The following is a 27,742-nucleotide window of genomic DNA, read 5'->3' as shown; positions in this document are numbered from 1 at the left end:
AAGGGAAGTCAAATGTTTGCTCCTTCCCAACACAGGAAGCTTTCTTCCAATGGGTACCATCCATGATCTCCTCCTCCTTAAACTTTCCTGCAGTTTGTAAAGTGCCCCTCTAAAATTTTGCCCTGTGACCAAAGATGGCACCTATTGTATCTACTGTTGTTCTTCTGTACTGATGCCCTTATGATCACATTTTCAGCCATCCAATATGGCTGATGCAATATTCAAACTACCTAATCCCCACAATTCATTGGTGGTGCTAGATTATACATGCACCATACTCACGTAATTAGTGTTGGCCAATCACAGAGCAGCGCACAGCGTGCATTTGCTAGCTAAAAAAAATGGTAGCAACCATCTTGGACGGCTGAAAGCAGGATCCTGAACTTATGGATCAGAGAGACATCGGCAGAGAAGAACAATAGGGGGTAATCATTATCACTGCAAACCCTTGGCCCAAATTTAACAATGGTGGTGTGCCAGAATTCTTGCATAGAAAAGTTGAATATTTTTGCACAAGTCATACTTGCACAAAGATTTGCAACTTTTTCCCAGTTGAACTCTTCTGTTATGATCATGAAGCCTCAACAAGCGGATGCTATAAGAGATGACACAGGGGAACATCCATGAAAGCTTTTAGGCCAGTTTATGGCACAAAAAAGTTGTAAAGTAGGGATTTGCACAAAAATTTGTGACATTTCGACTTTTTGCACCATCGTCACTACTAGTAAAAAGTGGGTGGGGCTTGTTTGGAGGGGGTGTGGCCACCAAAGACCAACTCATTTATGCAGAATTTACACCCTAAAATGGCATAAATTATATCAAAAATGTATACCAGAATGGACCTGGCATACATTTCAGTATAGGCGCAAGAAGGGGCTGTGACGCACCTAATACATAAAGAGGCGTGCGCCTCTATAATATTAGGTGAATTGTATGTTGGGGGAATTCTTATTAAGGCCAGTGTTTAAAATGCTGGTCTTAAAGAATTTCCCCCAAAGTGTCTATTAGCTATGCCAACTTTCTTCTAGATTCTTTGCTATGTTCAATCGGCGCTTCTTGGGATCATCTATAGATACACTGAGGACTGAGTTTTGGGATGCATATCACATATTGGGGTAATGCATTTCAATGGAGCCGTGCATACCACCCTATACAAATATAACAGTATGCAAAAACTTTTTATGCTGAGTCGGCATTAAAGTGATTGTATAATGCTTCATCAGATGCCATAGAATGGACTGAATTTTTGCCTATAAGCGTTAGTCGTATTGCGAGAAAATGTGGGCCAAAACAAGTATCCCATTAACCAGTTCCATATATCGCACCGTATCTGGAGCCAAAATGCACATGACTGTGCACAAGAGAATTAAGTATAAGGCTTGGGGTACAGATATCTACTCAAGTGTACAAGTTTCCATAGGAATCTCCTTTCCTCCTATACCATTGAGAACCAGGTGACAGGGCCCCTCCATAATACACAGGTACATAAATATAACATAGCAATTACATCCTTAGAGATCCCCAAACTGCGTTCTAAATCCCTGCGCTCTGCGTAATCAAAGTGTTAATTCTAATGGATTGTTTATGGCAGCGAGAGCGGAGTACAGCCATCTGTGATCTGACATTTGCATAACCCAATGTAGGTTACAGATTGTTGGCTTTTAAGAATTCCATCATTAATGTATTCCCTGGTGACAATCATTTCGCTTTGTAATTTGACCTACGCTCTGATATATAGTGGAGCACAATAGAAAGGAGTCGATGTGAATGGGCAGCGGGCACTGAAAGGGCACCATCCAAATGTATTTTGTCTCCAACCTATTGCAGACAAGGCAAATATCAACTGAGTATGACTAGTATAGCTTTGCATGTCTGAAAGGATGGTACGTTACAAAAACATGAAAACAGCGCCACATCTGTCCACAGGTTAAGTCTGGTATTGCAACTGAGCTGCATTACAGTGGTTAGAGCTGAGCTGTAATACTGGACACAACCCATGGGTAGGCGTGGTGCAGTTATCTTTTTTTCAATCCTATACAATTCTTTTCATAATCAATAGTCCAACAGATCCCCCCAATCAGCTGTGATCAGGTACGGAACCTGGTATTCCCTGCCTGCTTTTGCCAATGAAAACACAGTAAGAGCGGCTCCTTGAACTAGCTGGATAATGAGAGAAGGGCGTTGTTACTGAAAATCTCCACATGAGCACTTTACTTGGTATTATAAGAACCAGACAACCTAGAAGCTGATTTAAGGTAGTCTGACCCCCATGCAATAAAGGTCATGTGCCTTTAACCAACCACCACAGCCAAAATACATTTATGTCTTGCAGTTATTTGGCACTTACAAAGATTGCCCCCTAGGAACAACGCCTGTCCATATGCCATGCTAAGATAGATTAGCTTCATAGAGAACCCCTCCCCTTGGAGCTTCCTTAAAATAGCAAGAGAAGAGAGCTGCTGCAGAGAACAGAGAAGAGCTGCTGCAGAGAACAGAGAAGAGCTGCTGCAGAGAACAGAGAAGAGCTGCTGCAAAAGAACAGTGGAGAGCTGCTGCAGATAATGGAGAAAAGCTGCTGCAGAGAACAGAGAAAAACTGCTGCAAAGAACAGTGGAGAGCTGCTGCAGATAATGGAGAAAAGCTGCTGCAGAGAACAGAGAAAAACTGCTGCAAAGAACAGTGGAGAGCTGCTGCAGATAATGGAGAAAAGCTGCTGCAGAGAACAGAGAAAAACTGCTGCAAAGAACAGTGGAGAGCTGCTGCAAAAGAACAGAGAATAGCTACTGCAAAAAACAGTGGAGAGCTGCTGCAAAAGAACAGAGAATAGCTACTGCAAAGAACAGTGGAGAGCTGCTGCAAAGGATAAAGAATAGCTGCTGCAAAAGAACAGTGGATAGCTGCTGCAAAGAACAGAGGCTGAGATGCTGCAAAGAACACAGAATAGCTGCTGCAAAGAACAGAGAATAGCTGCTGCAGAGAACAGAGAATAGCTGCTGCAGAGAACAGAGGATAGCTGCTGCAAAAGAACAGTGGAGAGCTGCTACAGAGATAGAAAAGATCTGTTGCAAAGAACAGTGGAGAGCTGCTGCGGAGGACAGAGAAGATCTGGTACAGAGAATAGAGAGGAGCTGCTGCAGAGATAGAGAAGATCTGCTGCAAAGAACAGCGTAGAGCTGCCGAAGAGACAAAAAAGATCTGGTACAGAGAATAGAGAAGAGCTGCAGCGAAGAACAGTAGAGAGCTGCTGCAGACAATATAGAAGAGCTGCAGTGAAGAACAGTGGAGGACAGAGAAGAGCTGTTGTAGAGAACAGTGGAGAGCTGTTGCAGAGGACGGAGAAGAGCTGCTGCAGGCGACAAAAAAGAGCTGCTGCAGAGAACAGTGGAGAGCTGCTGCAGAGAATAGAGAAGAGCTGCTGCAGAGAACAGTGGAGAGCTGCTGCAGAAGATAGAGAAGAGCTACTGGATAGAACAGAGAAGAGCTGCTACAGAGACAGAGAAGATCTATTGGCAAAGAACAGTGGAGAGCTGCTGCAGAGAACAGTGGAGTGCTACTTCAGAGAACAGAGAAGAGCTGCTGCAGAGAACATGGAAGAACAGCTGTGAAGAAGAGTGGAGAGCTGCTGCAGAGAATAGAGAACAGCAGTTGCAAAGAAGAGTGGAGAGCTATTGCAGGGGATAGAGAAGATCGGTTGCAAAGAACAGTGGAGAGCTGCTGCAGAGGATAGAGGAGAGCTGCTGCAAAGAATAGTGGAGAGTTGCTACAGAGGACAGAGAAGAGCTGCTGCAAAGAATAGTGGAGAGTTGCTACAGAAGACAGAGAAGAGCTGCTGCAAAGAATAGTGGAGAGCTGCTGCAGCAAACAGTGGAGAGCTGCTGCAGAGAACAGTGAAAAGCTGTTGCAAGACTTGCTGGGTCGAACTAAAATGGGAAAAGACTTGGGGATTTTAGTTAGCTGTAAACGTAACTGGAACAACCAGTGTCAGGCAGCTGCTGCCAAGGTAAATAGGATCATGGGGTGCATCAGAAGAGGTAATGCGTAAAATTGGCTTCTACCTCATTAGGATGTTTGCCTTCCTCTCGATCAACATTGCAGAACAATAGACTGAACTGGATGAAAATGTGACTTTTTTCAACCGTACATACTATGCAATTATGTTACAGGGAACAAAGTAGAGCTTCTACAGAGAACAGAGAATTGCTGCTGCAGAGAACAGAGGAGAGCTTCTACAGAGAACGGAGAACTGCTGCAGAGAATGGTTCTCATTCTAGTGGACTTGGGTATTCAGTAGGCACTATGAAATTCTCCCATGTCTGCATGGAAAATGTGGATACATCACCATTGTCCCCTGTTTTTAACCAGCAAATGGGTCTCCTTATCACCTGGGGAGCTGTCTAAAGGCCCATTTACACCGGACGATGATTGCTAAAAAATCACTAATTGGCGATCATTTTAGCAATAATCGGTGCGTCTAAATGTGCGCCCATCGTGTGCTTTTCGGGCACTGCTAGCTGATCATTAAATTCAGTCCAACCTAAAAATCGTCCTTCACTCTTATCAGCAGTTCTCCAGGGGGAGTGCTGATAGCATTGTTTGCCGTTGGAGAACAAAGGATCTGAGCGCAGAAAAGCGCCCTTGAGCTATTAACTGCATTCAGAGAAGGCTTCATTTGCACACTTAATTGCTATTAAGTAGCTGAGTAGCTACTTAATAGTTTATGCAAAATGATCGCTCAAAGCGCTCACTCAAACTGTCGTTTGAGCGATCTGCTGATGTAAATGGGCCTTAAGAAAGGGAAGTTGTCCTGGGTGGAAGAACCCTTTTAACTGAATGATTCTGCATCTAAATCAGTGGCTGTCAGCCCCTTCTATTCATAGACCCTCAGTCAATGCATGAATAGGTCAATGGTCAGTTGACCTTCGGCCATTACTCCAAAACTGTATGACCTACATTTGAATTCTTTATGAAGTGTTATATACAACACCGGCCTCACTCTTATTAATTGAGCAACTGAAAACTGCAATTATATATCATCTTAAAGTCCTTCAGATTTCTTAAGCCAATCCTCTGGGCCTGGAGAAACAAAGATGACTGCACCAGCTTCTCTGACTACCACATTGCACACTGTGTATTCGTATACTAAGACTACACCTGCTTTGATTGATCAGTGCTGCCCCCATAAGCAGTGCTGACCAGTCACATCAGCATGTAGTGTCTTAAGACTACTGATGCGTACTATTCACAGTGTGCATTAAGCAGTCAGAGAAGTAGTTCAGCCATCTTTGTTTCTCCAGGCCCGGGAGTTACTTTAATGAAAATTCTTTTTATAAGCTAAGAGGCAAGGGAAAAAATGTACAAAGACATAACAGAAAAAGAAGCTAAATACGCCCCTCCCCATATGTGGCTTCTTTTTCTGTGAGTTATGTCTTTGTACATTTTTTCTCTCACCTCTGTGATTTTATTTAGCGATTAGTGAGATAGCGTAAGTTCTGACGTACGTGTGGTGGCCTTGCCGTAGCCCGTCATCTTACGCATTTTGGCCAAAATGCAAACTTAACACACCCATTTATCAGTGTTTTTGTTTGCATGCAGTGTGCTATAGATGCTGGGGGAGCCCAGGATGCACTGCCAGTGCGGAGCACTGTGGTGATACAGGGCAATCCACTGCTTTGCCAGTAGGGGATGCATTCCTGTATGGTGTGGAGCACTTATCTATTGCTGGCATCCTCGGTATTGGTTAATATGTGCAGACTATGTTGTCTGCAGTCACCACTTCCCCTAATCTTGGGTTGAGGTAAGTGGCTGCATATGAGTTTGCACTGAACATTTAGCTCCCTCATAGTGCAATCTGGCTCTCTGCATGCTACTAGGGAATGTGGTGATTGGGCCTGCCCTGCAGTATCAGATGATGCATATTCAGGTTCTTTTTATGAATTCTGTCTTTTTAGAAGCTATGTTTACCAGGCAGTGACCTAATATGTCACCTATGCAAAAAAGTGGGTGACTTACTCAGATCTCCTTAGTTCAAGGTAATAAACTATCATTATGCAACTGTAGCTGGAAATAATGATGCCCCTGATGATGAACCACCAGAAAATTTGGCCAAAAATTCACCTGGAAGCACAGTATATATATTTCTCTATTGGTGGTATAGAGGTGGAGACAAAGGGGGTGGGTCTTGACAAGAGACCCTTTGTCTTTAATGGTAATTAATTCTTATTATCCAGTAATCCAAAGAGTTTTATAATCTAGCTCATGCTTGGACCATGTTGCAATAATTTTACTTTGTTTTGTGTTACAACATCTATGTTTCTTGCCAAATTAGTTTCTTAGGCCCTCTGTCCACGGGCGTGATTTCACCGGCTGTAATTCGCCGGCGAATCATGCCGTCTGAAGCTTTCTATAGCGTTGCTATGGAAAGCGCCGGCCCCCTGTCCACGAGCGGAGTATCACTGCGATTCTCCACTCGCGGCGGGCAATTCGAATTGCCACGATTCTCCGCGGTCAGCCTATCTATCAGATAGGCTGACAGCGGAGATCCGTCTGCCGGGTCCTGCTCCTGTGAGCGGAGAATCGCAATGGACAGGCAGCCTTATGGTCTTTAATATTGCTATCACTTTCGAATGTCAGCCGGTATGACTCCTTGGGTTTATTTCTTCTGACCATTGAGCAGCCATCAAAGTTTCTTTAAATCTAAATTACTTTCACATAAATGAAGTACCAGTAAAACTTCCAATCCTAAGTAGCCAATAGACACAAGACATGACCAATAAAGAGATAGCAGAGGGCCCAAAATATCCCGAAGGAATCAGCTCCACATTCAAGAATACCGCCATATAACAACTAAACACTAGACCTGTACAAAAACAGAACATGTGAGAAACAGTGTTAGCTATGTGTGGAAATCAGAATACGGTAATTAATAGCTGTAGTAATCCGATACAAAGTCCTCCATGTGATGATTTATCTTCTGCACCAAACCAAGAATTAGGACAGAAAACATAATAAAAATAAAGGTTTGGTACGGTGTCAGCCAGTAGAGCAAGATGTGATTGTTCTCAGCAAGAAAAACCAAGCAATCTCGTAGATATGATACCTTTTAATGGCTAACAAAAATACATGATGTAATAGTGAGCTTCCGAACCAACACAGGGTTCTTCTTCAGGCTTAAATGAAATAGATCCGAAGAGGCATGCATATTTATACACACATACTTATGGCAAGGCACAGAAATGGATGTGATTAATTTGCACTTAAAAGAATACTACAACAGAAACACAAACATTTTTAAATAGTCACTGATAAGGGAGTGAAGATTTTATGATCCTGGAATTAGTGTTAGGGGGTCACCAGGCCAGCAGTCTTATCTGTACTATAGAGTTCTCATAGTTCCCACTTACACATAAATCCTCGTGAAGAATTTAACCCTCTATTGAAAAGTGTCAAAAGTTATAAATTTATATTCCCAAATTCTTCTATGCTATAGAAGCAAGACGCACCGAAAGATGGCGGAATTTCATTTTTTTCCCATTTCTCTCCACTTACAATTTTTTTATGTTTTCCAGTAGATTATATGGTACATTAAATACAAAAATAAAACAAGCCCTCATACAGCCACGTCAATGGATAAATAAAGGAGTTACAATTTTTTTAAAGGAGGGGTGGGGGGGAATGAAGATGGAAAGATGAAAAAAAGCCTGGTCACTAATGGGTTAAGCAATTGATAATCACTTTATGGAGCCAAATGTGCCACTTACTTTCCTCCATTGGCTTTGTTTTTTCAATGGGAAGAGTTCTACTGAGCAGGGGGCGGCACAAGTTAGCACAAAAGTATTTCTTCTACTTTCTTTGCTTTTTTAATATACCTGTAGGAATATTTGCTTCGCCGTGGGAGCGAGCGTCACCAATTACTTGAATTGCACTTTGCACCTGTAAACTTGGCAATGTTTATGGTTTATAGAAAATCATTTCCAGCTTTTTTTCTCTGGGAATATCCAGATCTTCCTTTTTTATACAATAGCAGTCACTATCTGGAAACGACCTGAGGCTGATGACGTATGTGCCAACCGATACCCATAGTGTAAAAAAACGCAAAGTAAATGCCAACTGCTTGAACAAATATTTGTCTTCAGCAAATTAAATAATGAGAAACAAAAAGGATTAAAAACCTGTCTAACGAGGAAGTGAAGGTAATTACATGATTAGCGCCGAGGGTGCCAGCCAGAGTATAAAGAGGTGCAGCAGCTGCTGCGCTCCTGAAGGAATGCGTCTCTTTACAGTTGCAGAAAGGAGGATGGGTGGAGCGCCCCTTCTGAGTTGAATGCGAAGGGCCATAATTGTTGATGAAAAAAAGTAATGAAGATGTCTATGGGAGAGCTGCCAACCCAGAAATGCGCCACATCTATGGAAGGTGGGCGTGATAATGATAGATGGAAGTGATAAAAGAAAAACCTGGTGATGGCACACCTTCCCAGTTGAAGCAAGACTCCAGAGGCAAGATGTATATATCTGACTTCTCTTTTATTAGATATTGACCCAGCAATAAAAAATATGCATTTTACAGTAAAGGAATCCCTTCCTCAGTTGTGCTGGGAGGGTACACCGCTCTGATTGGATAGGGACATTTACACCATACATGGCACATTCCTCATTTACCTCTACACTTCCCCACAGCTATGTACCAGTCCATTCAGAGTGGTATACCTGTAAGGGGAATGAGTGGTGCCACACTTTCCTTTACACATTACAGTGGCTCAGCAACTCAGCCGTGTGTTAAGCAGTGCCTCTACCAGGGACTCAGCAGGAACTAGAGGAAGAGACGTGCCCAGCAGCACAGTTTTAAGAGGCTACTCTGCCAGCGGGTGCCAAAGCCGGGGAGTGTGAAAGTTCAGAAGTGCTACAAGTGTCAAAAAGAAGCAGCATTGTGAAGCATTAAAAGGTGGCTCCAACCCGATGATGTCAATAGTGATGTGGCCAGCATGTCACCGGTGAGAGACAGCCTCTATGCAAGGAAGTGTATGGGGATAAGCTCCCCCTCTATCTTGAGTCTCCCCAAAGGTTCAAGGCATGGACAGGCACCCTAAGAAAAGTTTAGGAGCTGCGTCACAAGCTGAGTAGTGTGACGCAGCTGGAGAAGAATCAGAGAAACAGCAGCCAGTAGTGCAGCAGCGGGCATTTCAAGTGGCGGAGATCATTGCAAGGAGAGCAGCAAAAGGCCAAGAGGCTGGTTCAGAGACCGAGTACAATATGGCCTGCATGTACATCCATATCCCCATACTGGGGGGTGGATCTGAGACTGAAGCGGGAAAGCCCAATGGGGGCTTAAGGACTGAGAGCTGCTGCTGGAGAACCTGCTGGAACCTGGAAGAGCTAGTGTCCTTTAACCTGAAATGCAACTTTTTATTGGTCAATGTCTAATAAAAGCAGTCGGATTTATATATCTTAGCTTTGGGGTCTTGCTTTAACTGGGAAATTGTGCCCTCGCCAAAGTTTTTTATCACTTCCATCTATTTACAGTTGGCATAGAGCAAAGTGGCTGAAAGGGGAACGGATTCTTAACAGATCGTTATAGTAATAATAGCTCTGCTTTCCTGATGCAGAGCTCCAAATCCGCTGCAAGATATAGACTGAAATGATAAAATTCTGTCTGCAGTCAGAAGAAGTCATTAAGATTAAGAGCTTACTGTATACTGTTTTATTATTGACTTCAATGAATACATTGTATACAGTAAGCTCTTAAACTCCCTCTAGTGGTGGCAGTAGGTAGCCAGAATTTCATCCTTTATATCTAAATCTATACAGGGGATTTAGAACTCTATTAGAAAGTCACAGCTCTGACCACTGTAAGGATATATTAATCAGCACATAATATAATACAACAAGGTATTAAAAGGTAAACATTAACCCGTTGGGTGCTGACTTTCATCCGGATAATGCGCACAGCAAAAAAATACTGCACCATGGGATCTCAGCTTAGTTGAGAATTGGTCTGTCAGTGCAGTTCTGCTTCCAAGAAGTTACCAAACTGAATAATAAATGCCTCGCAGAATGCGACTAAAGAAGGGGACATGATGTGACTTCAGAGTCCTTCCGACTCCCTAATGATTCATTTCAGGAAGCATGGTGCTTGCCAGGCAGTACCCAAATAACATCCTGCCTAGCAACAAGCATAATGGAGAGTGAGCGGTGGCACACCTTACCTGCAGACATGCTGGTGATATTGCTATTTTACACACCGATTAATATAAATTATCATCCATTCATGAAAATGTAAACATAATGGTGTGATTATATTGTGTATTATGTCCTATATACTAAACACCTGCAGAGCTGCACCTAAAATTTCCCCATCAGATTGCAAAACCTAATATTTCACTGCAGCCCCTGCTGGTTCAGTGTCTGTATATAACCCCATGGAAGTGAATGACAAGGGATGTTATATGTAAACCTGTACAGTATACCTCAATGCAGAGAATTTTGCATCCCAGCAGGACCACCAGTTAAGTCCATATTTTTTCCAAGTAACGATCAGCAGAATTTTTTGGCGCAGCTCTGGTTGTGGCTGGAGGATGACAGAGGATGTAACTCACGATCAGTCCACCAGGGCATACGCAAGAATATTCACAGCCTCTGCTGCAGATCCATCCAAAATTCTGGACAACATACATGGCTTGTATTGTCTGTGTTTAGTGTGCGAATTTTCCTGCGCGCAAAAACCCGCGCGAATACATACGTGTGAAGAAGCCCTTCACATGGGCGATTTTCATGCGTGAGTTCTATTAAATTGCAATATGAACTGAACTTGCATGTGAAAAGGAACCATCAATTTCAATCTGTGTATTCACATGAGCAATTTTTACCTCGGACCAAGCCCAATTTTTGGGTGATTCTGTTTGGGTGATTCTGTTCATGATTCGCCCATTATATTCTATGGGAATCCAAAAAAATTCCATTGCACTGCTATGTAAATGCAAATTTTGATGCGAATGCGATGCAATTTTCTACTGTTACCAGGGCAGCTTCAGACGTGCGAATGGGTAAATATGTGCGCTTTAACTTTAATTAGATATTAGAAAAAACTTTCTGACCGTAAGGGGGATCAATGAGTGGAACAGGTGGCCACAGGAGGTGGTGAGTTCTCCTTCAATGGAAGTGTTCAAACAAAGGCTGGACAGACATCTGTCTGGGATGATTTAGTGATCCTGCAATGAGCAGGGGGTCGGACCCGATGACCCTGGAGGTCCCTTCCAGCTCTACCAGTCTATGATTTGCAACAGTGAACAATGTTTATTTGCCCGCATATCGGCGAGTTGTATTGTTCTGTTTTCTGCACAAAGGGCCTGTTCGTATGTGTGAGAGACATACCCCTGCTCTAACTGATTAGGATATTTAGCCTAATGTTTTCTATTTTTCACTGTACTTGTGCATCTTCCATAGACTTCTATGGGGCCTTTTGGTTCATAATTATGCAGAAAGATAGAGCAGTCACAGAAAAAAATACTGGTTTACGAATGCGATTATCGCACTCGCCCGTGTGAATACACCTTAAGAAAGGGGACGAATATAAGGAAGTCCGATTCTTAACTACGGTATTTTGCAGGGTCGCTCCATTTCATTCTTTAGATGTAAGGGAGCAATAAAAGTGGTGGCTGCAAAAGTCTACATAGCCTTTCAGTATATTAGAGATGCAGTAGTAGTCTCTTGTTGTAACCTTGACTCCCTTCTATGCGCCCCTTGCCATTTACACAGTGAGAGAATGAATGTGACAGGCGTTGGTAAATGAGCCCAATGTTCTGATGGTCGGCGATTCTGGACATTCAGGGAAGAGTCATTTGCAAGCAGAAGGGATCACTGCAGGACTAAAATAAATGAACTTTTTCACCTGTTCCTTTGACTTGCAGCCAATTGGAAAACTTACAAGGTCTCTGTTTGCCTAGAGATACAGAACATCAATTATGTATTCTGGAAAGGTATCAGCTGGCTCAGGGGTACAGCCTGGTGCTTGTGTGCCGCCAGATCCTGCACGATAATTGTGACCTGCTTTTAAAGCCTACACACGGGGAGTAAATCCACGGTAATGAACAATTTGGACTGTCCGACAGTAATATCTCAGATTAGATGGCCAGAGATTTTAAGGTTATCTGGTTAATGAAAGACAATGAAATATCAGCCGTGAGGAAGAGCAAGGGAGAAAATACAGAGAGGAACCGCAATGTCGCAGGAGACATATTATACAATCTGAATATTCTGTAAATAGAAGGGTTTAATCATCTATGTGATCTATCTCTTTTATATCTATCATCTATCTATCTATCTCTCATATCTATCTATCTATCTATCTATCTATCTATCTATCTATCTATCCATCTATCTCTCTCATATCTATCTATCTATCTATCTATCTATCTATCTATCTATCTATCTATCTCATATCTATCTATCTATCTATCTCATATCTATCTATCTATCTATCTATCTATTTATCTCATATCTATCTATCTATCTCCTATCTATCTCATATCTATCTATCTCATATCTATCTATCTATCTATCTATCTATCTATCTATCTATCTATCTATCTATCTATCTATCTATCTATCCCATATCTATCCATCTCCTATCTATCTCATATCTATCTATCTATCTATCTAATCTCTATCTATCTCATATTTCTCTCATATCTATCTATCTATCTCATATCTCTCTCATATCTATCTATCGCATAGCTATCTATATCATATCTATCAAATTCCATATCTATCTATACATCTATCTCATATCTATCTATCTATCTATCTATCTATCTATCTCATATCTATCCATCTATCTCCTATCTATCTCATATCTATCTATCTCATATCTATCTATCTATCTATCTATCTTCTATCTATCTATCTATCTATCTATCTATCTATCTATCTATCTATCTATCTATCTATCCCATATCTATCCATCTCATATCTATCCATCTCCTATCTATCTCATATCTATCTATCTATCTATCTATCTATCTATCTATCTATCTATCTATCTATCTATCTATCTATCTAATCTCTATCTATCTCATATTTCTCTCATATCTATCTATCTATCTATCTCATATCTCTCTCATATCTATCTATCGCATAGCTATCTATATCATATCTATCAAATTCCATATCTATCTATCTATCTATCTCATATCTATCTATCTATCTATCTATCTATCTATCTATCTATCTATCTATCTATCTATCTATCTATCTATCTGTCTCATATCTATCTATTTATCTATCTCATATCAGTTTATCTCATATCTATCTATCTAATATCATATCTATCTTAACTTGTGGCATAAGTTCCATCTTTGTTGGTGCAAATCAATTTGGACAAACAAAATACTGATTTGCGCTAAAAAGAGCTGATGTTGCGCTTCTCACTTTTCCAAAGTGTCTAGAAAAGGGGCGGGATTTAAGTAGTCTTTACACAGATTTAAGAATTGCAAATTTTTAATGTCACAAAATTTGTAGCAATCTCACTCCAGTAGCCGTGTTTGTACAAAGTAACTTCACATCTCTAAACCAGTTTAAAGATGGGACAAATGCAGGATCATCGTGTGACAGTTCATACATTTGTTGCTGGTAAAGGTACAAAAATCACACTGGAAAACTGGTGTCAAAAATTCCCCTTATGATAAGAACCTCCGATTACCTTTCTATACCCTGTAGTCACTCGGTGGTGCAAAACTGTACTTACCTACCATAACTAAAACCTTTGTTTTTAATTTGGGGTGGAATTACCCTTTAAGTGCTTATTTTAGCAGCCCTACATTTATTATACCAGATAACCATGCTGTTTTCTGAATAGAATTAAAGAGATTGTCGACTCTGAGCAATCCACTCCTGTTTACCCTAATAGGGTCCCACTTTGGTCTGATGGACCTGTCAGATCTGAGTATTACATTAACATTACATCCATGGCCTTCATTGACAATGTATAAAATTCCATCTGTGGTAAGCACCCATATTCCCATCAATGTTAGCTGACCACCGTGATTCCAGCACCAAACCCTAAGCCAATATTCAAGGAAAATGATTGACTGCATAGGTGGTGTCAAAAATGGACACTCTCTTTAAGTCAGTCTATTGGCATTTCTAAGTGGTGAAGATATGCAAGGTTTCCATTCTTGTCTAATTAGAAGATGTCTTCAGCATTCCACAGCACGGATGTGTCTTATGCTTTGCCCTGTTGTGGCTCCATACAACCCCCAAGCACAACCAAGCCTTAATATGGCACTCATGCAAATCTTTGAGGCCTTACTGTACTGCACCTCCACATGCCACGTCATTGGATACCATTATAAATGGAAGCATTCCCTCACTAGTAACAACCATCACTCGATGGACGCCTCTGTGTTTTGCTACAAAGACTCTATGCTGAAAACATTGCCATGTGCATGAGGCCTTAATGGAATGGTCAAAAGATGCAAAATTATAAAATCCATATATCTATATATACTCTTTGTCAGAAAAAATCCTGCCTCTAGAAGAAGTCATCATCTTGCTATAAAACTCTGTATATAATTACATCTCAGCAGATCTGTAGATGATGAGAGTTGTGGTGATTAGATGAACGGTCTTGTCACCGGAGACCCTAAAAGTGGCTCCCCCCTTGGCCTATAAGAGGCTCTCGGAGGCTCCTTGTGTGTAGTGACCTCTTCTTCCGCTTGTGTAGAGCTTGTTGACCACTAGACGCCTCTACGACGCAGAGAAGAGATTTCACCCCGTTACCAGAGGGGGGCGCATTATTGGGATGTGAGAAGCCAGATGGTCGTATCGATGAATTGTCCCCCACCGGCTGTACTGACCAGACCGTAAGGGGGTGTTAGGACCAGTGTATGTGTAAGGGCACACAAGGTGACCGGGCTCAGGACCCCCCCACAGACCACCAGTAGAGAGGAGCGTCTGACCAGACTGTTAGGGGGTGTTGGGAACAGTGGATGTGTGAGTGCACACAAGGTGACCGGACTCAGGATGCCCCCTACAGACCACCAGTAGAGAGGAGCGTCTGACCAGACTGTTAGGGGGTGTTGGGACCAGTGGATATGTGAGGGCACACAAGGTGACCGGGCTCAGGACGCCCCCTACAGACCACCAGTAGAGAGGAGTGTCTGACCAGACTGTTAGGGGGTGTTGGGACCAGGGGATGTGTGAGGGCACACAAGGTGACCGGGCTCAGGACGCCCCCTACAGTAGAGAGAATTGTCTGACTGTCCGACAAACATGAGCAGCTCCAACTGTTTCATTGTCTAGCATCCAGAGACAGGGGGCGTGATCATTACAGGCCCCCATGTTTGTCTGAACTATTTTCAGGAGATTGACTGAAGGACATTTGATCTTACGGTGTCCTTTACATGTTCTGCCTTTGACACCCCCCCCACCATCACCTCTGTTTGCATTGGTGTCGTGAATGACAAAACTGGACACTACGGAGGAGAATTCGGTTGTCTTCAGTGACAAATATGAATCTAGAAACAGTTACAGCAAATGAAGAGGGAAATGCCACAGAATACCATACGGAACCTGTATGCTTCCATACCGCTCTATCACATCTTGCATCCAAGCTAGAGGCGGCCCAACAGGGTACTAGAGCCTCCATGTCTGCCAGTTTCACATATTGTATCCAAGCTAGAGGCGGTACAACAGGGTACTAGAGCCTCCATGTCTGCCAGTTTCACATATTGTATCCAAGCTAGAGGCGGTACAACAGGGTACTAGAGCCTCCATGCCCGCCCGTATCACATCTTGTATGCAAGCTAAAGGCAGTACAGCAGGGTACTAGAGTCTCCATGCCCACCCATATCACATCTTGTATCCAAGCTAAAGGCAGTACAGCAGGGTACTAGAGCCTCCATGCCCGCCTGCATTACATCTTGTATCCAAGCTAGGGGTGGTACAGCAGGGTATTAGAGTCTCCATGCCCACCGGTACCACATCTTGTATCCAAGCTAGAGGCGGTACAACAGGGTACTAAAGCCTCCCTACAAGGGGATAGTTCTCTGCAATAAATGATCCTTTTTCTCTGATATTGTAATCACTTAAGGCCCTTTTACATACAGTTATTATTGCTCAAAATTCGCTCAAAAGCCATGTTTTGAGTGAAAATCGTTGCTTGTAAATGGGTCCCCCTTGTGCACTTTTCGCCTATCGCTGAGTTCAGCTCAGCCTAAAATCTGTTGTCCCTGATAAGAGGGACCGCACACTGAGTTCTCCGTGGGCAGCGCTGATAACATTCTTTTAGCAGCTGTCCCTCTGGAGAACAATAGTGATGTATTTAGTGAACAGACCACCCGCTGTTCTCTAAATACATGCAAATGAAGCTAGTAAGCTACAAATGGGCTTATTATCCCATTAGTAGCTAATGCAAAATGATCGCTAGAAACAGTTTCTGCCGAATTTTGAGCGATCATCTGTGTGTGTAAATGGGGTTTTACTTATATCAGAGTTACAATCACACAGAGAAAGTTTCATTCCATCCGACAACTTCTAGGGGAGGGAGGTTACTGACAACGATATTATATATATTCATTCTAGGGCAGGGATTGGTTTTGATAATGAATATAACTTTCTGCACCGTGCTATCACAGTCAAGGTACAATTTACTGCATCTGTGCATATATACCGCAATACCACAAATAAAATGCAAAATTATGATGAAATGCAAAAGCAAGAACAAAATTTTGGACTTCTTCATGGGACGCTGTACCTTTAAGATGAGACGGCTCTTGGCTCGTGCTATTTCTTAGTTAAATCAGCCCTTTTGACAAAGGAGAGCGGCAAATAGGACCATCTGCTCACATCAGATTTGATGTAGGGAATTTATCCAAGAAATTTAATTTGAACGTGGCTTGAAATAAAGACAAATCTATAACGCCAATTATGAACACAGAGCTACGACTCTCAAGGCAAACCAATGGAATGCAGATTCATTCACCTCCGCTATCTCACCGAGGGCTGGACGAAAAGATATCAAATCTAGAAGTAGGGCTACGTTATTCACTGGGCCAAAGGGGCAACTTCCCCTAAACCCCCACCGAATATAAGCCCCACGCCTCTTCCTCCACATACATATATGCCAGTGCGTATTGTAGTATTATTGAAGAACTCTATAGCGTTATTACTATTTGGGCACTATGTGCTTTGACCTTATGGCACTATTATGTTGGTGCTATGTTAGCACTGTATGTGATGGTACTATTACATAGGTGCTATTTGACAGCATTATGTGGGAACTCTATGGCATTCTTACCTTTTCATGTTACGACACTATTGTATGGGGGCTATATGGAAGAATTATATGAGCACTATATACTACTCTGGCACGATGCTATTATGTAAGTATTGTAGCATTACGTGGGAACTCAGTGGTACTGTTAGCTTTTTTGGATGGAAAGACACTATTATGTAGGTAGCGTATGGCAGTATTATGTAGGCAGCATATGGTATTGTTATTTTTTATGGTACAACACTATTATGTAAGTAGTATGGGGTATTATTAAGTGTGTACTCTAAGGTTCTGTTACTTTTTCATACTATGAGACTATTACGTAAATGCTATGCGGCAGTAATATGTGGATACCTTATGGTGCTCTTATCTTCTTTAGACATGTGACACTATTATATAGGTAGTGCATGGCAGTATTATGTAGACAGTGCGAGGCAGTATTATGTAGACAGTGCATGGCAGTATTATGTAGACAGTGCATAGCAGTATTATGTAGAAAGTGCATGGCAGTATTATTTAGGCAGCGTATAATAGTGTTATTTCTTCATGGTATAACAGTATTATGTAAGCACAACCTTGCGGTATTATGTGGGCCCTCTCTGTTTCAGTTATCTTCTCATGGTATGACACTATTATGCAGATATTATATGGTCACTTGGTACTTTCAGTATGTAGGCATTGTATTGTTAGGATAGCATTAATCCCCTTCTTACAACCAAAAAATGGGAGGGACGGGACCCACATATCTTTTGCCTAGTGGCTTCTATGAACTTTGCTTTGCCCAGAAGGATTAGCATTTCTCTTTCCTCAAACCCACAGGCAGAAAAGGGAATGGAGATCCGCAGGTTCAGATGGAAGACTCTTTAAAAAAGTTTTCATGTTTTTTGACCTTTTTGTCAACAATAAAGCATATAAAGCTACAATAACCCACAAAATTACGTTTCACACTGCTTGCCACAGAGGGAAAATATCCTGAAAAGCTCACATCACTTTCTATAACAATCGGAGGAAGATTTACGTCCTTTTCAAAAGTGTGCACCACCCTTAAAATAAGGAAGACTCCGACTCAGAACATAAAATTGGCCATACAGTATATTAGTTAATCAGAATGTAGAGCAGTCACTGACGTTTGGTCGTTATGTTTGTCTTACTTACAGAGATATTGGCATTCTTCAATTTTGTTGTATTGGCCATTTTCAAAAGCCGCAACAGGAAGTGCAGCCATATTGGTCAGACTCTGATTAATAAAACAGTCACTTATCACGTTCACGGGACAATAGTTTAGCATCAATTTCTTGGGAGCCAATTCCAATGTGACAACCAATATGGCTTCATTTCCTGTTGTCATTTTTGCAAAATGACTGCCCCAACATAACAGAAGAATATCAATATCCTTTTAATTAACCCTTTGCAATCCAATTTTGAATTCAGGGTTTCCTAGGGGGTTTCCTCTTTCTGCCATTATGCAATGGCGCCACCTGCTGGCTAGAGGCAGTACTGTGGTATTGGACATGCTGGAGAGGCCCCCGACAAAAGAGCAGCCAGTAATATACAGTAAGAATATCGGAGCTATACAGCCTTCAATCAGAATGTCTGAAGATGTCAGACAGTGGATTGGAAAGGGTTAAAGTACACATAATTACCAAATTTCGGCAGTTGTTCTAATCTCTAATCTACTAATATGTGACCAATGTTACATTTCCGGTGGAAAACCGCTATTATACCATCAGTTCAGCTAAAAATGTGAAAAAAATTGAATGGAAAAAAAAACAAGAACACCTTTTTTAGTTTTTTTTTATACACATTTATTATGTAAAAACCCCCTCATTGGTCAACGTGTCAATGTATCCATTGCCGATACATTTTACAATAGCAGTCAGTTTTTTAGTGATCAAGCCAACTTACACTCTTCTTCCGGTCTTTTCTTCATGGGGGCGAGCATCTCCTGCACTGTGGAGTTTCCTTGATACGGTGCAGGATCTTTACACATCCTGAGGTTCTCCATTCTAGAAGAAATGCAGATCACCTGACATCAGTGAATGTCCAGTAACATTGAGCGCCCTCCATACAATCAAAACTGCCCAGTCCTCCTACACTAAAGCTGGCCACATACAAACATAGATGGACGCAGTAGTCATTCTTGACCAACTTGGCCCAACATTTCACTGTGTAGGTCCTGTCACAGGAGCTAAATCGGTCATCCAATGACTCACTCGAACCAGCAAAATCATGTTCTCTACTCTGAAGTCAAGTTGTTTACTCCAAATCTAGACAAGTGAGGTTGAGAAGCACATTGACTCAGTTGAACATTGCAACGTGATCGAAAACTGTAAAACAAAAATTAATCATGGTCTGTGCTCCCCCAGGGTAGCTCCTCCAGTTAATTTACTCGTTCAGTAGATAAGAAATCAAAAAGGGTGACAAGGAATGGTTGTGCTGATATAAACTATATCAAGATGCATCTTTACAGGATCAATAAGATTCATAGTTTGAATACTGGAGGCAGCCAAAACAAATAGGAAGCCCCAAGGCACCAGTTGGTCAAACAAAGATGAATGTAGTGATTATGTGTTGGTCAATGGTTTAGTTATGATGCAAACTACACATTTTGACACCAGACCGGCCTCCTCATCAGATCATCACCATGACCGGTCTCAACATGTGTACACACTCTGGTATGATTAATCAACATAGTATAATCATTTTCCCCTTTAGTTGACCAGCTAGAGTCTCAGGACCTTCCCGTATTTTTGTTCACCTCCAGATATGGACATCATAGAAGGCTTTCATGAAATATCAGGAGTCGAGAAGATATCAAGACCAAGTGTCTTCAACTGCACTAGAGTTGAAGTTTCATATGGAAAGGATGAGTTAAATCAAAAAACTCAAAGCCTTCCTTATTTCTTATATTTCCAGGATGGTCCCTGGTCACTAAGTGAAATATATATGTAGCGATAGGAATAATTTTGGTAACCATAAATTTTTCTGATGGTGGATCAGATGTTGAGTCATTTCGCTTTGCTTTTATTGTACTGATACATTTTGTTTTATGGTAACATACAGAATTTCTTCTTGGTTGTCCTTGAAAACAGACTACTTTATCAGGTTTATCTGTAATGTGCTGTCAGATATATGACCTGACAGCTTAGACTGGGTTCACACCAGCAATTTGGGTTTTGTTGTCCAGCTCCAGTCTAGCAGCAGTAAAAATGGAAGTACTGGATCTGGTACATGCCCAATCTGAACGTGCCTGATGGATGCCCAGTAGGTCATCAATAGTTTATACCATTACATTTGCCTGTAGTCACCGGTTGATGGAGATTAGGAGTTTACTGCATACATATTATATAGAGACATATAATGAAAAAGTATACAGTATGCAATACACCCTCCATTCCCTCTAATGTCAGTCAGGTTTTTTGGAAATGTGACTGAAAAAAAATATATACAATAACAGAACTGCAGCACTTATGAATATTTAATATCTGAATAAAATTGCACAACTGCTGTTTATACTAAACACATAAAAATGCAAGGCCCTTAATGAATATTTTGATCAAAACATGTGACCCCATCCGTCACGTCCAGGCAAACCTTAATAGATGGGTAACTAGCTCTATAGAAATCTCTCTTTGTGCCAAAAGCCTCCAAATGTATTGTAAAGTTGGATACGTGGTTGTATTCTTTCATTGAAGCACCCGAGACAGATGGATGAATGGAGTGCATGACAAAAGGGAAGGCAACCACTCCTCGACCAATGCACTTTCATGGAAATAGTAGATGGGCACACATGTTTTGATCAAAATGTGTGCTAAGAAACTTGTATTTTATGCAGTTTGTAAAAACAACAGTTGTGCAGTTTTAATCAGGTATTAACAATGCGTGAGCGCTGAAGCATGTGTTTCTGTTACTGTATTGGATGGAGCCGCGGCTTACGTTCACCTTCACACTTTTTGTTGGAAGTGCTGGCTTTGTTTTTTTGTTGCATGTGAAAAAATATATATATTCAACTTTTCTGTTCCTATTAATGGTAATCCACACACGTTGATCTGTTATCAGCAGGCTGGTGATGAACACGGTAAATTGACCAAGATCTACAGAGGACTATAAGAAGCGTTGATAGAAAAGGAACTGAGAAGCCCTTACATCCCTGCTGTCACCGCTCATCGCAGACTTCCATGGGTATGTCTCCATAGAGAACAATTAGCCCGTTTCCACTTAAAGCATGTGCTGAGCTCAGCAAGCTGCTGAACACAGATCAAAGTTTGCGTACTATGGACAGACAGGAAATATGCACACTCTAAGCCCCGAGGAGAAATTGGAATGGAGTGAAGTTGTGCAGAACTTTCTTTTTTTATATCTGAATCTTGGAGAGATGTATTTATAGACTAGTTATGTAGTCAACGAAACACTACAAAAATACCAGCAACAAAAGGTTCGGTTTGTAAAAAGTCAGTGGATCACAGTTAGGCGAGGGATCCGCTCGCCCGTGAGTCATGGCTGTAGAGAGCAGGAATGGGACCTCAGTGTTATCCCTATGAAAACTCAAAAATGCAACTGTGGCAAAAAAAATGACATTGATAGATCGTTTGGGACAATACAAGGTCGTTTGTAAGTTTTTTCCCCATGACATTGCCAAGACTTTCAGTTCTGGTCACATCTGTGTTGGGGCTTTATCTTAACATTCATCATTATTTTTAATGTCAAAATGCCAAAAACTTTGGCAGAACTCCAATAGACCCCATTATAAGTCGGTGCAAGTATATGACTCCCCGTTTCGCAACTATGACAAAGCATCATGGCTTCCATTATACTGTAAATGGCATCCATGACACCAATGTGAATATAGCCTAACTGAAACTCAAGAGTGACACTGTGTCACTGCGGAGCCTTACAACACTGGCGTAACTATAGGGGATGCGGTTGCACCCGGGCCCAGGAGCCTTAGGGGGCCCATAAGGCCTCTCCTCTCCATATAGGGAACCCAGCACTATGAATAAAGCATTATAGTTGGGGGCCCTGTTACAGGTTTTTCATTGGGGCCCAGAAGCTTCAAGTTACGCCTCTGCCTTACAATATATATATATAGTAGTGGTAATTGCAAGCCAACTGGACTGCTATAGAATTCTCGTAAGTGATTCACCACTATTAGATATATGCCTTTGCCTCTTTTGTTCTGTCATTATATATTTTTTCAGGCCAGATTTACACAGAGCACGTCTTCATGGTTTTTTTTTTGGATTGGAGTGGATCCAATATGGAGAAAATAGAAAGACTAAGGGTGCATTTACACAGTGGTTTAAAGAGGTGGAAAATCAAGCGCAAAATCCATATGTAAAATCCACCAATTTTTGACATTTTGCAAATTTACTGGACATGCAGAGTTTGATGTTTATTTGACGCAGATTTAGTGCAGATTTTCATCCTTCCATTGACTTAACCCTTTCCAATCCACTGTCTGACGTCTAAAGACATTCTGATTGAAGGCTGTACAGCTCCGATGTCGGAAGACGTCCGGCAGGGTATTCTTACTGTATATTACTGGCCGCTCTGTTGTCGGGGACCTCTCCTGCATGTCCCATACCGCAGTACTGGCTCCAGCCAGCAGATGGCGCTATTGTATAATTGTAGAAAGAGAAAGCAGCCTAGGAAACCCTGAACCCAAAATTGGATTGCGAAAGGTTAAATGGGAAAAATTTAGGCAGAATCCGTGTTAAGAAGTGATGAGTCCATGGCAAGGATTTCAAATCTGCATGAATAAAATCTATGACATAAACAGCAATGCAGAATTCCCGTTGAAATCAACGGGAGGGTGGAGTGTAAGCAGACTTGACAGAAAATGCACCAAAAACTGTGCCAAACTCCACAGTGTGAAGGAGCCCTTAGAGAATGTTCACACTGGATCGTTCTGTCGGAATAAATCCACCATGGAATTTATTACAGAGATCTGAGACTGACTTGGATTTGCATTTTGAAATAGCATGGATCTGCATATGGATTTAGCTCCATTCAATATGAGTGCGTAAAAACTCCATGTTGTATGAACTTTGGTGGTGATTCCCATTGAAATTAATGGAACCGGGAAAACACAGTTTCTGATGCAGACTTTGGCACGCAATGGGTGTCAAAATCCAAGTAGACGTTCATTCATGTTGACATGCCCTACTCAATCTCTACTTTAAATACAATCCTTGTTCTGGAATTGTGTGAACTCGGCCTTACAGTCTTTGCTTTAAAATTCTAAGTTAATGCTGGCATTGACCACTCAAACACATTGTGGTGCATTTATATCACATTTTACTTGTACATTATATTCACCAAATGCACTAAAGATTTTCAAGGACATTTACAAAACCCTTCTACAATGTAGATCTTACATGGTGTACACTTGGGCAACTGTTTTCCATGATAGAAAATGCTATAAATTTTTATAACTTCAGTATACATTTGTGACAAATTACCCAAAAATGACAGAATTGCGTCCAGAAGCAACTATTTTTCTTAGAGCTGCGCTCATTATCGAGTAGTTCGTTTATTAAAATCAACTTGACTTCCTTAGACATCTTGAAGATGTTTGACCAAGGGCTTTCCTAAATTCAATAAGTGAAAGAAAATTGTCTCTCCAGTGCCATATATAAGCATATTTCAAAGCTCTTCAAAGGGTTGGACACTAATTTACAAGGTAGCTTATTCCCATTAACCTGAAGACTCCCAATAGGCTGGATCTCTGCAAAGAGGATCAATATCTTCCAAGTTCCTAAGTTCAACTGAGTCATAAAATTGAGGTCCTATATATCTTCGAGAAAAAACAAAGCACACTTGATTATGACTTATTGCTACTAGACACACCATGACCTTCACAGAACAGTTTGCAGTCAGCAACCCTGTAGACAAATGGACATCATAGTAGACTGAATAGTAGAAAATAGTTGTGAAGACCATGAAGGCTCTCATGGATTCAGATGGCATTTCGATGGTTACAAAATGTGTGTTCATTATTGCATTCTATCGCCAAGTGGCATCCAGTTGGTTCTGAGATGTCAATGTCTACTCGGCTTGTCAAAAGAGTGTTCGTGATTCTTATAGCTGTATCCTTTACTACTTCTTCATCTTCTTCCACTTTTCCATTCAACGCGTCCAGTCATAACTGCCCTTTTGAATTCACATGCCCCAAATAAGATTAGCTCGAACATTTGTGAAGGTTCAGCTTGACTTGGTCAAGAATCTTCTCGTTTGCTTTCCTCACTCTTCATGCAAACAGGTCTTATCCAACAATCAGTGATTGTAATGATTTTCATTTGCAAGTTCTAAGTTCCAAATGGCAAATTCGATGGTGGCAAATTTTAGGGCTTGAGATGGTCTTCTGTTATAGAATCTTTTGGTAACAGCTGGAACCACAGTTGAAACTCATTCTTAGATCTTGGATATAAATGGACACATTTCCCAAAATGTATTGGGTTATACTGTGGAACACATTGGTTGCTTCTAATCAATGTTCAGCTGATCTAATATATATGTGCGGACAGCCACGTTCTGGGCATACATTCATAACTCCATAGATCAAAGTCCTAAAACCATGGAGTCCAGCAATTTTCCTCTGCCAATTTCTAACGACCACTATCAATCAATGACTGCACAGACCTGTTTTATCCTACAGAACATCTAGTGAATGCAGGACATATGTGTCTTCCATACATCTCCATTGTGTCTTGACAGTTGATGAAATGCAATAGGCTTAGCCAACACAAAAAGTATCAGTTCTATAATATTTGACAGCAAAATTACAATAGGGCAATTAGGATGTAGTGTATCAATTCACTTCTTTTTGCTTGATTTTGGCTAAATGGAATCAATAGATTGACCAGGCTATTGGTGACTATCACAAATCTCTTTAGAGTTTATGTGAGTGCACATGGTCTTCATGTAAACCACCAGGAATGTCAATAATTAGTATTATATGTATATAAGATTTCAGCTCATTAAATACTAAGACGTACCCAATTTTAGAAACAATGGGGCAACTATAGGAGGTCCCAAGGCTGAAATTTTACCTGGACCCTGATCATAGTAACATAGTATATAAGGCTAAAAATAGACATATGTCCATCCAGTTCAACCCATTAACCCCCAATGTTGATCCAGAGGAAGGCAAAAAAACCAATGAAGTGAAAGCCAATTTTCCCCATTTAACCCTTTCCAATCCACTGTCTGACGTCTTCCAACATTCTGATTGAAGCCTGTACATCTCCGGTGTCGGAAGATGTCCGGCAGGGTATTCTTACTGTATATTACTGCCGCTCTGTTGCTGGGGGCCTCTCTGGCATGTTACATACTGCAGTGCTGACTCTAGCCAGCAGATGGTGCCATTGTAAAATGGCAGAAAGAGAAAGCACCCTAGGAAACCCTGAATCCAAAATTGGATTACAAAGGGTTAAGAGATAAAAAATTCCTTCCTAACTCCAATCTGAAAATCAGAATGATCCTTGAATCAACAACCATTTGTGAAGTTATTAATGATTACAGTAAGGGCTAAAGTAGTAGTACTACACAAGGTGTCTCAAAAGTCAGAAAAGCCTGGTGGAAAACAATACTTCTGCATTTAAGCTGTAACCTATTACAACTTCTTTCCTATTGTTGGTTCAACTAGGTCTTCTTGAGCAGCCGTTGTTGTGTACCACCCGGCATTACCGAGGCAGGGACTGCGTCTCCAAAACACGTAATTTGCTGGTTTTCCAAATAAAACAGAAGTCAGGTTTATCTTGGACTCAATGCTTACTTCCGAACAAAGGGCGCAGCATTGTTCCAGTATTTTTGCACCATTTCTCGTATTCAGCATCAAAGACAAGCATTGCAAGTAAAAAACAAACACTACAATTGTATTAAATTGCCTTTTTCTAGTATTATGTATCTGTTTTACAAAAAAGGCCTGAAATGAGACAACACTCCCGACAGAAACGCCCACAAAACGTACAGAAAATAAACATTTTTGGAAAACATCTTTGCATAATTCCCACCAATTTGAGATCCATTTTGCAGGACAACTATGAAAAAAAAAAAAGAGACGGTTAGGTGGTGTGAATACAGAAACCTGCCATCTGTCATAGGGACCGCAGGAACAAGATGTCATAAAACAACTAGGATTCTGCTGACAGAGCTGCAGTGCAAAAAATTAAATATCCCTGCATTGTCATTCTTGCAATCAGTTCCAATTTTGAAGGGACAATCGCATCAACTGGACCGCCAAAGGAATGGGGTTTAAAGGCTATGTACAACTTTGCACACTTTTTTTTAATCATTGTTTTTAGAAATTAAAGGGGTTGTCCCGCGGCAGCAAGTGGGTCCATACATTTCTGTATGGCCATATTAATGCACTTTGTAATGTACATCGTGCATTAATTATGAGCCATACAGAAGTTATTCACTTACCTGTTCCGTTGCTAGCGTCCTCGTCTCCATGGTGCCGTCTAATTTCAGCGTCTAATCGCCTGATTAGACGCGCTTGCGCAGTCCGGTCTTCTCCTTGGTGAATGGGGCCGCTCATGCCGGAGAGCTGGTCTTCGTAGCTCCGCCCCATCACGTGTGCTGATTCCAGCCAATCAGGAGGCTGGAATCGGCAATGGACCGCACAGAGCCCACGGTGCACCATGGGAGAAGACCCGCGGTGCATCGTGGGTGAAGATCCCGGCGGCCATCTTAGTAAGGTAAGGAAGAAGTCGCCGCAGAGCGGGGATTCGGGTAAGTACTAAACGTTTTTTTTTTTTAACACATGCATTGGGTTTGTCTCGCGCCGAACTGGGGGCCTATTGAATAAAAAAAAAAAACGTTTCGGTGCGGGACAACCCCTTTAAGTGTTTTTGTAATTGGCTTTCATTAAAAACGTCTGATCTTGTATTGTTTTCTTCTGTTACTATTATGGAGGACTGTGATTCATCCAAGTGAATTTTCAGCTCTTTTCAGAAGTGAAGGACAACAAATCAGCAGCTACTTAAATAGAGAATTACATAGAAGGGGAGAGATAGCTGTGTAGTACTGAGTGGGTGTGGTCATGGTACACAGCCTCTGAAAGAGGGGGAGGGTAGTGGGGTTGTGCACATTCATGAAACCAGCTGATCAGTACTAGGAGGGTACATCCCCCAGCTAGAAACTTGAATGTAAGAGAGTCTATAAACCAAGTCTGAGGCTTTTTAAATGCACAAGAGGGATAACTCAATAAAAAAACATATAAATGCATATTTTTTTCTGCAGACACTTGGTAAGATATCTGTGTATTGCTTTTTCATGCACAAAGGTTTCCACGGCCTTTAAGCAAACTTTCCCAAATGAGATAATCTTGAGGGCATTCCTGCCCACTTTGAGACATTCTTGCATGTTCTTGGAGGAATATGGTGTTCTTAATGTTAGTAATTATGCATTGATTGGTCATTACACATGAGCGCTAATGGCTGAAGGAAGGATCTTCACTGATACTGCAGAATTGCT

The 27,742-nt window shown here is 41.4% G+C and overlaps 1 protein-coding gene across 1 annotated transcript in view; it reads right to left on the bottom strand.

Moving 5' to 3' along the window:
- Positions 1-27,742, bottom strand: part of LRRC7 (leucine rich repeat containing 7) — a 345,019-nt gene that overhangs the window by 249,489 nt on the left and 67,788 nt on the right. The window contains exon 2 of the mRNA XM_066597771.1: positions 19,169-19,269. Coding sequence (XP_066453868.1) covers positions 19,169-19,268 — 100 coding nt within the window. The 5' untranslated portion in view covers position 19,269. The remainder of the gene's footprint in view (positions 1-19,168; positions 19,270-27,742) is intronic.

This window comes from Eleutherodactylus coqui, chromosome 3 (assembly GCF_035609145.1).
Source record: "Eleutherodactylus coqui strain aEleCoq1 chromosome 3, aEleCoq1.hap1, whole genome shotgun sequence".
Classification (NCBI taxonomy): domain Eukaryota; kingdom Metazoa; phylum Chordata; class Amphibia; order Anura; family Eleutherodactylidae; genus Eleutherodactylus; species Eleutherodactylus coqui.
This window is presented reverse-complemented; position numbering and strand designations above follow the sequence as displayed.